Source organism: Gavialis gangeticus, unplaced genomic scaffold (assembly GCF_001723915.1).
Source record: "Gavialis gangeticus isolate Ggan-Ray unplaced genomic scaffold, GavGan_comp1, whole genome shotgun sequence".
NCBI classification, from domain to species: domain Eukaryota; kingdom Metazoa; phylum Chordata; order Crocodylia; family Gavialidae; genus Gavialis; species Gavialis gangeticus.
In genome coordinates, this window is record NW_017729024.1 from 19692688 (window position 1) to 19704521 (window position 11834).

At 39.5% G+C, this 11834-nt stretch overlaps 1 protein-coding gene across 1 annotated transcript in view; it reads right to left on the reverse strand.

The window, feature by feature from the left end:
- VCAN (versican) overlaps window positions 1-11086 on the reverse strand; it is a 180254-nt gene extending 169168 nt beyond the window's left edge. The window contains 2 exon segments of the mRNA XM_019516926.1: window positions 1338-1715; window positions 11004-11086. Coding sequence (XP_019372471.1) covers window positions 1338-1715; window positions 11004-11073 — 448 coding nt within the window. The 5' untranslated portion in view covers window positions 11074-11086.
- Between the last annotated feature and the right edge of the window lie 748 nt (window positions 11087-11834).

Below are 11834 nucleotides of genomic sequence, written 5' to 3' on the forward strand. Positions count from 1 at the left end.
TCCCTGACCGATCCAGGCTGGATATAAGGAAGAATTTCTTTACTGTCTGAGCCCCCAAGGTTTGGAATAGGCTGCCACTGGAGGCGATTCAAGCACCCATTATGAACACCTTCAAGACATATTTGGATGCTCATCCTGCTGGGATCCTATGATACCTGCTGACTTCCTGCCCCTGGAGCAGGGGGCTGGACTCAATGATCCTCCAGGGTCCCTTCCATCCCGAATGTCTATGAAATCTATGAAATAATTTGTTTCACTGAATACCAACAATGTTCTCCTGCACAAGCATTTAAAAAGACACCATTTCTGTTTGTTGTGCTTACAATCCAGTAAAACCAATGACCGCTCATACATAGTTTACTGCAGGGGTTGTCAACCAGGGGTATGTGTACCCTGTGGGGTACTTGAGAAAGCCCTGGGGGGTCCGTGCGGACAGGTGGAGACAGAGTACTGCCATGAACCATCCTGCAGGTGCTCCCCACCCAGCCAGATGCGGGGAACAGGGGAAGCTCCCACATGGTAGCTGCTGCCGCTCTGCATTCAGCCATGCACCGAGCCCCACCCCTGCTCCGCATCCAACCGCCTGGGGTACTCTGCTCCAAAATGGTTGAAAACCCCGGTTCACTGAATATCATAGGGTAAGATAAGTGGTGCAGGAATCCTACAGAGATTATTTTAGAAGTTCTGAAGAAGCAACACAGCCTAAGGAGAGATATAAAGTTGATGAGGCAAATTGTAAAGCTGGTGAGGCAAATTATTTAGTGAACATGGGAGGGAGATTTTCCCAGGTGTAAAGGGAAAACTCAAAAAGCAAGAAGAGGAAGGTAGAAGAATACAAATTGCTGAAACTCTTGGGCTAGGCACAGACATTCAAAAATCCCAAAGCGGAATTGATCTAAGTGACACTGTTTTCTGTAAGTGGCATAGCTTAGATTGATAGCAAACAGAACACACATTTGCCATTTGGTGGGAGGGAGGGAGGTAGGGCAAATCTTAGTCTGGGTTCTGCCAGTTTTAAACAAGTCTGTGTGCTGAATTTCTGTTTTGTTATGTGTACAGACTGGTTTTGCGTGCCAAACTTCTGTTTTGTTATGGATGTAGACTGGTTTCTGATCACTTATACCAGTGCAAGTGTAATGTCTGTACCTGGCCTTGGGGAGAAAAAGGTGAACAAAAGTAAAATGGAAAGAAAAAGTGGCAGGCAGGTAGTTAGGAGCAGATCCATCACAGGATCAAAGATATTAACCCCATTCTGTCCCCTCTGATGTTCTAGTAATGGTTCTTTCCAGATTAACTGGGATCACTGCTAACTGCAAATTCAATAAATGAAACCTTACCATCAACAGCCAATGAGAAGGTGTTTTGTGTGTCTTCAACTCCATACATGACCTCACAACGGTATACACCTGCATCGCTTGCACGTAGTTTATCAATAGTTAATGAAGCATTACCAGTGCCCTCTGGGTAGGTTGGAACAGACACTCTGTCTTTGTAATTTCGGCCTATTTTGATGTTCCCATTTTGGGTCACCAAGACAGTGATGTCTTTAGGGTCTTTTCCACTCCTATCCAGCTCAATCTTTGACCATTTGATTCGAAGAAATTCATTTGTATTGTGGAAGCTGGGAGACAAAGTGGGCAAAGTTGAAAAGAGGCAAGGTAGGATTGCTCTTCGAGATAAGGATCCCTGTACATGGATTTTTTTGTCCACTTTAACTAGAAGAAGAAAGGGGAAAAAAACAGGAAAAAAACATGTTAGTTATTTGCAAGCCAATAGAATAAAAATTCAATAAATTATATTGTTATTTAAGGCTTAAAGCACATAGGGGATCTGATTCTCATGTCCCTGAGTTGGTATCAGGCCTAACTTCACTGGAAACAATGGAATAAACTCAAAGGCAATGTGACTTAGTGGCCAGGGCCCTGGAGTGGTACTTGGAAGACCAGATTTAACTGGCCTACAGAGACCTCAGAAGACAAATTATATTCTTGCCTCTATCCAAACCCACCTGGGCAAATGACTTCATCTCTTTGTGCCTTGTTTCTATATCTGCAAATTGAGCATAATATTCCTAATTTCCTTTGTAAAGTATTTCAGGATCTGCAGATTAAAAGTGCCATATAAATCTAGCCTGTATTTTTATACAGGTATAAAATAGTCAAAAAAGGAATGATAGCCGATGGCTTTGTAACCATTGCAACTCTAACACTCTCATTCTTAAATCAATGGTTAATTTATTTTACCATATTATATATATAAATTATTCTTTCCAGTAAGTTTCTCCAACTGTTCATTCTTCTTTATTATTATTTCCTTGATAACCTCAGGCTTTAACATATTTCAGAGCTAAAATATTTAGGATGTTACAGCAAAGGGCAAAATAAAGAACACAGAAGGTCCTTACTTGGCTCAAGACTTGTGATTATAGGACTTTTATCATAGTTTTATGACATCTCCAGCTGCAAACACTTTACAGTGAAATGCTTCCACTCAACTATATTCTTAGGGGAAAGTTGGCTACTGTTCATCCAACCTGCCTATAGTGTGTGTCTGGAGAAAAGATTTCTGTTCACTACCATTACACACCAGCTTTTAATCCTCATTAAGTTATTAAGCATGGTTCAATAACGTTAGGTGCACACACAAGAAAATATTTCTTTCTGCTTCCAGTGGCCTGCACTCTAGTTTTTTGTCTGAGATGATGATCATTGAATCCACTATGGTTCTCAGAGTTTATAAAAAGAATACCTGCAAATTAATATTGACCACTAGCAGAATGAAGCAAAAAAAATAACTACCAACCATGGAAATTATCTAGCTCTGTATATATTAACTGTCAAATATGTTCTGCATGCTTATATTTTGGACAGTTTTAAAAGGGAGACAGGCAAGTGTTAATGGTTAAGTATCTATTGGTCTAGGTTTTGATATCATGCTCATCCTGGTATGAGAGGGTCTTGGCTTTATAGACAGGCACCAGGTATGATTATTAAGATTCAACTCTTTACATCATAAATTAAAAAATAAACAAGTGTCCTTCAGAAATTAATGCCTACAAACCTATTTCTAAAGATAGAAAGACAAAGCCAGTTCACATGTGATGACTAGAAAGGTAGGGAACTCTTAGGGTGACTAGTTGATGGAAAGGGTTCATTAATAAGAATCAGATTCACATGTCCCTGCTCATGCTCAGTAATAACTTCCGCCACAAATAATCTGACTGAAATTTAGAAAGATATTTGGTGAATAAGGTGCTATTCAGCCTGAGTAGGAAAATATTTCTCCGATGATAGCAATCAAAGCATCGAAATGAAAAGGGCATGATCTTAATTTTTAATTTTACACTAGGTGAACAGTTCTAGTTCTGACTCTCCATTCCTTTGCCCCAGCTTAGTGTTAGTGAAACTGCACCGAGCTCTAGTAAAGCAAAAATGTTGCAACAGAATGAAGAAGCTGGCCTACCAGTTTCAGTGGAGCTGCTATCAGACTATATGGGTGTGAGACTAGATTCAGTCTCAAAATATGTAAAATTTATTTTGATGTCTTGTTGCCTTAAAAATGTGTATCTTCATTGTAGAGACTATTCAAAAGAATAATTATCTTATTATGTTTCTTCTACCTGCCTGCCAGAATTTCAGTAAACTTCAGAGCTACTTTGTTCTGGTTACAGTAATTTGCAATATTACACTGAACCCTGAGGAGATTTCCTCTCTTTAAAAATGGTATCCGCACATTCAACAGGCTGAAATCTCTTGGCAGCAAACATGTCAACATGATATACAGGCTAAATCTATCCTAATCTAGGGCAACATTTTAGAATGGAAGGAGACTATGTAGCCACAAATGTACTCTATCTATTTCACAAAGTAAGTATCTCAAAGACTTTTATAATAAGAGTGCTCTGTTCTGACTTGCAGGCTAATCAGCATAAGTCTGTTATTAAATAAAATGGGGTTAAAAATAAATAAATAAAACTACTTTTCCCTTTGAAAGGAAAAAAAAAGTTTGGCAAAGAAACCCGGGTTAAGTAATGCTCCTGCTCTAGTCTAAAAACTCTATTTCCTGTGACAGTCCAAGTATGATTTATTGTCCAATGCAGAAAGCAGTCTTTTTAACCCTTACCGCCTTTTTGCTTCTTCAGCATTTTCTCTGTAGCTGAAAGCACAGAAAGTTGTGTCTCTTCCCAAGATACTATGCATGCCACTTTGCAAACCATTCCTTAGGATGGGTGGAGCCAGCAAAACATGGGGAAAACAGGAGGTCCTAACAGAGTAGAGCAGTTGTTGTCAACTGGAGGTACGCGTAACCCTGGGGGTATTTTGAAAGGTCCTGGGGGTATGCAGGGGTGGGCAGGGATGGAGCATCGCTGCCTCACAGGAGCAGGGCCAGGGTGAGGCAAGAGCAGTGACGCCCTTCTGGGGGCCACACAGGCGCTGCGCTGCCGCTGCTTGCCAACCCCCATCCCCTCTGCCGTCCAGCTGCTTGCCAAGCCCCCCCCATCCCACAGGACACTTACTAAGAAGGGGGCCACCAGGGCTACTCTTAGTAAAAAAGGTTGAAAACCCCTGGAGTAGAGCAAGTAGGTCAAGAAAAGTTCTGCAACTGTGTTTGACCACATGCTGAAAAGGCAGATATCTGCCAGTTTTCCTAGGTCAACAAATAGCCTAGAGCTGACCAATAGGAGGTACTAGTGAGCCCAGACATCTCTTTCTCCAGTCCTTTTTGCCTAACTGTACGTCCTCTTTGTAAGATCAAAAATATTAACATCCTCATCTACGTGATGAAAAGAAACATGATCCTGAAACCACTTGAATATCTGGTGAGAAATAGTATTTTTTTCTCTGCTAAATGACAGAAATAACTCTTCAACGCAATTTGCTCACAGAGGAAATATTGCCGATAGAGAAAAACACATGGTAGCTAAGTCTAAGTCACCTAGCCACAAAGAATCACATCCTGACAAACCTCCCAGGGAAGTCAATGTGAGATTCTCTTGGGCTAGGACTGTGAGATCAGGTCCAAAGGAGTTCAACACAGCCCAATGATAGCGGCCTCAATTAATATTATGAGGCAAAAGAAATTTTGTGGCCACATTATGTCTCTGTGCACATTGTATCATAGTCCCTGTGTTTGGGAGATTGGAGGCACTGCTCCTCCTTGATGTCCCAAGGTTGCACAGTACCCCAACTAAAGTTAGGAAGGGGCAGAGCAATGGTTGTGACCCTCATTAGTGTTCTCTGATGGACCAGGACTGTCCAACTGGCAGCCCACAAGCAGAGGAATTAAGTTGTAGCCCCCAGGCTGCTGTTCAGCTGTTATTACTCCTTCGTAGGTTGGGCGGGGGGAGAAATAACATGGAAATGCAGTGTGGGGAGCAGAGGGTGGGTCTGGGACAAACATGAAGTGCAGCAGCTGGTGAGGGTGTGCACATGGGTGCACAAAGCAGTGGCAGGGGAGTCCACGTGGAAAGCAGCACAGGGGCCTATCATTCACCCTGGTGCATCCCACATGGTATGCAGCCCTTGCAAGGCATGCAACTCCCAGTCACTTGAGCAACACAGTGGGTAGGAGGCTGCATAATTCAAACCATTAGTGGAATCCTTCCATCTATCACGGCACTGGAGGTAGGATTATACCCAAGTGCTCCCCTTGATGTTTTAATGTGGGTCTCAGTAGCACATGTTTTAATGTTGGTTTCAGTAGCCATGGTATCAGTAGCACAATCTGCCCATAATGTAATAGCAGCCCTCCATATAAATGATAAATGAAAGCCAGTTTGTTTTTCTCCCTGACAAGCTACCCGTGACATTCTTCCTCCATCTGTTTATGCAAGCTGATGAGGAGGAACATGTCATAGGAAAAGTCACAGTTTGACCTCGATTTTGTGGATTTCTTGGAGCTCCCTTATTTTATATTATATCTATCTATCTATAGATAGATAGATAATTCCTTAGGAGGGGCAGGGCAGATTTTGGTGCGAGTTTTTAATAGTTCCTGAACAGTTTTGTCTAGAAACTGTTTTAATGTCCTACTAGTCAGGGAACTAGTACCATGCTGCCAGACAGTTAAAAGAGTTTCTGGGCTGCATAATTAAAGGGGATGTAGTTAAAGGCAAGGAGCTCACTGAGGCTATAAATTCTGCAACCCTGCCTCCTGGAGCTCTCCAACAGAATTTCCTTTTTGTAGGCTTCTACCTGGAATAAGGCTGTTTTCCTTTGTCTGTTCAACAGAATTCCAGCCAGCTTTTTTTTTTGGTGGGCCTTGCCTCAGGTGTTCCTAGTCTACAAGCTGAGGTTGTAAAGTCAGCCTCTTATCAGTGAAGTATGGCTTAATCTCTTTCCTTTGAAGCTGGACACAAACTGTTTATTCCCTGTCTGAGAACAAAATTCCTTTCTCTATATATTCTCAGACAACTGTTACAGTTGCAACAGTTGTGAATCACTACACATTTACATGAAAAGTGATTAACTTTAACGCTGCATTGTTGTATTGGGCTAACAATAAACATAACACCATTGGGATGAGACAAAGAGGCCTCCATCCAAAGTGAAGGAATTTTCTACATGAGAAGACATTGTTAAAAGAATAATCTTGCTATATAATAAAGCTGTAAGCAAACAGAAACACTGATACTGAGTAATCAGACAAAAATGTATTCTCAGAGAATAAAAGATTCTATTTATTTGAAGCCAGGTTTACAGGGGGAAGAATAATTAAATTCTTTTCTCAACAGCCTGACTGTATATATTCTATATAGTCCAGTCAATCAACAGCCATACCAAACATCTATGAAGTCATATGCTTTATTAATCTGTTCTTTTTTAAATGAGCCTGAGAGGACTCTGTTCATTAGCTTTAAATCTTTTAAGAAGGGAATTCAGCACTTAAGAATATAACATGTCTAGATTGTTAAAATGAAATTTAAAAAAATCAGGACTACTTGCAAGAACTTGTATGGCACTTTGACAATGGAGGTAATAAATTGAATCCCAACAAAAAACCTTCTGTGTTCATACCAGATGGTTTGTGGTCTGAGCTAGCACAGTAAAGAGAAGGAGGATGTAAACCAGGCATAGAATATGAAAGGATCAATTACTTCTCATATTCTGCCAGTAAATCATAGAAAACCAGGCAAATGTAAATTCCATCTGCAGAACTGAATATACCACACCTACACATAGATGCATGCATCTGCGCACACACGATGCGTATGAAATATATGTATAAATATATCTATATTATATACACATATGCAGATAGATGTTTATTATTTATTAATCTTAGAAACTTCTCAAGTGGCTGTTGAGGGGATTGCCTACTCTTTTCCAGCTTCTATTACCTTGAAAGCACATTCACTTTTGACATGACAAATGATAGTTTAAAGCAAGTAAGGTAAACTCCAACATTTATCACAGTCACTAGCTTCAACTTATAACCTGCAATACCCCAGCAACAGCTAGTTCAAAGTGAGTAAATGTCAGGTTTGCAATGAGAGTAAACTTTGTTCGTTAACTTTTGTCATTAGTTCCCCCATGTGTACAAGAGCAAACAGCACAGATCCTGTGACAGGGCACTCCTATGACCCCAGAGCCTTATCTGGTACTTCTTGGTGTTCTCCTGCCAAATATACTTTATGGGTAGTTAAAGTTTCTTAAAACATCCAAAGATCTTAATAATTTGCTTTCATTTAAAAACACCTGTTTTTGTTGCTACATAAGGCTTAAGGAGCTCCCCTTACTAATGTACAACCTACCTATGAACATGACCACATACGGGGATAAGGAATAAAAGAAATGAAAGGCAGACTGGAAAAGTAATCAGTGGGGACTGTATAAAATAATGCATATCTATAACTTGCTGTTACAAAAAAGGCTTGAATATTCTTATGATTATCATAAGAAAATCAGATTCTATGACTTTCAAAAAATAAAAATCTATATAAATATGCAACTAAAATCTTTGAGGACTTTCATGGGGCTGGGGTGAAGTTGTCATGGCACTGCATTAAATAAACCACAATAAGAACCCAGACTGCTGCAAAAGTTTAACTTGGGCTGTGTGAGAGACTATTAGAAAACAAGAATGCAGCAATACCAAAGATCACACAACTGGACTAAGCACACCAGAAGCTCAGGTTTGGAGAGCTTCCCCATGAAGGGACACTCTCAAAGGCATGTGGGGCAAATATACAGGTTGTACTCAGGCATATGCACTCTCTCCAGCAGGAAGGACACAGTATAGACATACCTTTAGAGCAGTGGTTCTCAACCTTTTTAGCCTTGAGGCAGCCCTGAGAAAATGCCAGCACTTAATTTTCAATAATCTTTTGAGTGCAGAAAAATAATCAAACAATTTTTTTTTGTTGCAAAGAACTCAGAAAACCACAACAGGGCAAAACGTTTTTAACACTATTGAATCCTATTTGAAACCTCTTGGTTTATCTTGTGAATCGTGTTTACACACCTAAAGGTGCAAACATTTTGTAGTACTATGCAGCACTCTTGAAAGTATCTTGAGGCACCCCAGAAAGCCATGATACCCTGACTGAGACTCACTGCCTTAGAGGGTAAAACTATGGTGACAATGCGGTTGCTTCCCAGATACTCAGGCTGGTTGCAAATTTTTCATCAAAACACTTCTTTTCCTCAGAAAATAATTCCTCAAACCCAGAACTATTTGCAACAAAGCTTCAGTTTTTACAAATTTTCCATTTCATAAACATTTTGGGAAAAGATATTGAAGTTGTCCAAATAGTCCTATTTCCACACTTTAAAAGAATAACATCAGCTTTGTATTCTAATTTTCTGACTTTTCAATTTGAAATTTAAGTCAATTTATAGTAAAAAAAGTAAAGATAATTTAAAATGTCAATTTTATATATATATATATATATCTTTGAACTTATATAAGTATGTGTTGACCTCATGGATTTCAAGTTTTCCAGCTTTCAACTTTTTGTTTTAATAAGGAATGCAAAAATGTTATATGTCCCCCAAATTCTCATGGACTAGGAAAACCATTTCCTGTCCAGTTCTGCCAGGTAGAGTTTTTAAAAAGTAAAGCAGTCAGAATAGGTCTGCAAAGTTTGCTGGCAAACATGGTATCATATCACATGGGTTATATTCCTGATACTTCTTGCATGTTGAAAAATGGCTAATCTAGATACAAACCAATCCCATCAATTTTAGATCTAGAGCTGTCCCTAGGGGTGTGCAGGGCCTGAGGCATATCAGCCTGTGCAGGGCCAGGGGATGGGGTGGTGAACACCTGCAGAAGCCAGCAGCAGCGGTGGGGTGGGAGTGACCACCTGCAGAAGCCAGTGTCAGCGGTGGGGATGGGGGTGGCAACTGTAACACAGAAGCCACCGATGGCGGCAGCAACGCGGCGGCAAGGGGAGGGGCCTGGGGCAGTTGCCCCAATTCCCGCCCCCTCCCCTTCTCCCAGGGACGACCCTGTTTAGATCTATTTGAAAGTACTTTTCCATGACTGTTGTCCTTTTTATAATGGCCATTTTCTGAATCTCTCATTGAATTGCTATGATAAAACTATGGATGAAGCTATTCATAATAAAAGGCGAAGTGTTCAAATTGTATGGCTAAGGACAGAAAGCTTTTTCTATCCTTTTTCATATGCTTCCTGTATTACTATCAAAACCATTTAACTGGATGCTCATCACTAATTTGTTTCTGTACTTTAAATATGATACTGACTCCTTGAGCCAAACTTATTGTGGAAATTATACATCAGTAAATCAGTTTTTAAGTGACTAGAGTCTACAGAGTATGAAATAGAAATGGGAAGTGTCAGAAAGAAAACCTGTGAGTATGACAAAGTTCAGACTTCATCTTATTATGCAATCTTCCTACTGCGGTTTGCTTTTCCTGATAAAACCTCACCCCTTCCATTTCCTGTAATGTTAATTATAGCCTCTTAGTGATGGTTGAATTATCACAGCATTTGCATCACTTTTGAAGTGAGCCTGTTGTGTTTAATAGTTCTTAATTTTACAATAACTTGCAAAAAGTATCTCCACTGTTCAGCAATGTTACAGTTGACAGAATAAGATCTTTGAAATTCACCACTGGATTATTTTGCATTTAAAGGATAAAGCATATACATTGAAACCAGGATCTAATACCATCCTGGTATGCAGCACTTTCAGCTAAATTACTATGTAAAACTAAAAATAAGGTTGCCACTTAATAACCAAAATCAGTCCCATCTTTCTAGGAATGAAAAAATAGAAGCTCAGTAGTCTGCTCCTGACCCTGTCACCCAGGCTTTGAGTCTATTGTCCCTGAGGACAACTCTAATCTCTCTGGCCTGCTGTGTGTTTAATGAAGGATGGAAAGAATAAGAGAGGTTTTAAGAAGGAAATAATGGTGTTCCCCTCCTACTCCAGGGAAAAATATATTTCACTCTTTTCCTAATAGGTAAGCCCATTTAAGTATCACAGCCTCTCCTTTTCTCTAGAAAAATCTTTGGTTGGTTCTGTAAGAGCCATTGGACAAGCTGGCAAAGAAAATTAGTGTTTTTATTTGCAAGAGTTTTCCAAGATAATGTAAGCAGTTAGGGAAGTTCCTGAAAAATGATGTGAAAAGTTATCCTCTGTTTTCTTAATTAAATTTGCTGGGGTTCCCAGTGTTTGTGATCAAGAGAATCTTAACTGTAGTATTAGATGTTTTAAGAAAAAAGTAGTTTACTCTAGATGTACATAATCCTATGACACTTTACATCTTTATTCTACATACTACAGCACCTGGAAACCTCAGAAGAAAGCAAGGGTTACTTGGGACAGACAGTCCTGCCCCAGAGATCTACCTACAGCCAAAGTTTGGAGAGGACCATAAGTCACTTGTGCAAGGTCATTCAGTAGAGCAGTGGTAGAGACAATATTAGAATCTAGGTCTGCTTAATCCTAGGCTACTACCTGACTCATTAGACCATATTGCATAATTACTAAAAATAGTTTTGATGACTGTCTCCATGCATTTCAGACTTACCTTTTTGCAGTGTATATGTTACTATTGGAATAGAGCACATCCATAAGATACTTTTTATATTTAATAACATCTTGACCTACAAAAAAAAGAAAAAATAAGTCAATCAAAATTATCTGAGTGTGTCCTTATGAAGAGCTGTAGTTCAGTACAGCAATACTTGTCATTAGTTTCACAGATGATGATCTACTGTAGTAAGCTATTCATTACAGAAAAGGATTAATACTAAGGTATGGATCCTTTCAGCAATAAGTCTTTAATCTAGTCCAATGCATTAGTAACAAAAAAGTCATTATCATTCAATGGCTGTTCACGTTGTTTGTGAAAGAGGTCTCCAGTCCACATTCAATGCTAAGTAGGTTTGGTAACCACATCATTAAAAAAGCCCACCATTTAAGAACAAAGGAATTGTAGTCTATTTTGCATCACAAACTGCTTGTGAATTCTGAAGGTGAGTGAATATCTTTGCATCATTTTGCTGCATACAGCTTGTTTTAGGATTATCTGTTTGCAACATTTCTTTTGCGATAACATTACAGAAGGAAATGTTATTTGAAATGACAATGTGGCCCCAATATTTTGAAGTTTGGGAGAGGGTTTTAGGTTTCTGTTTCCAAAGTCTGATTTGGGCAATTCAGTCCCCTTCACATGTGCTGTCCTTCTCCTTTTTTAAGCCAAATGCTCCAGTCCATTACAGACTGAAATGTTCTCCAAAATCTACAGTATTTCCACAACAGCAGAATATAACTTTCATTCTGAATCCCAGTTAAATGTGTTGACTGTGTAAATAACATCAAAAACCAAGATAAGAAAAGTCTAAGTGAGGGCGGAGTA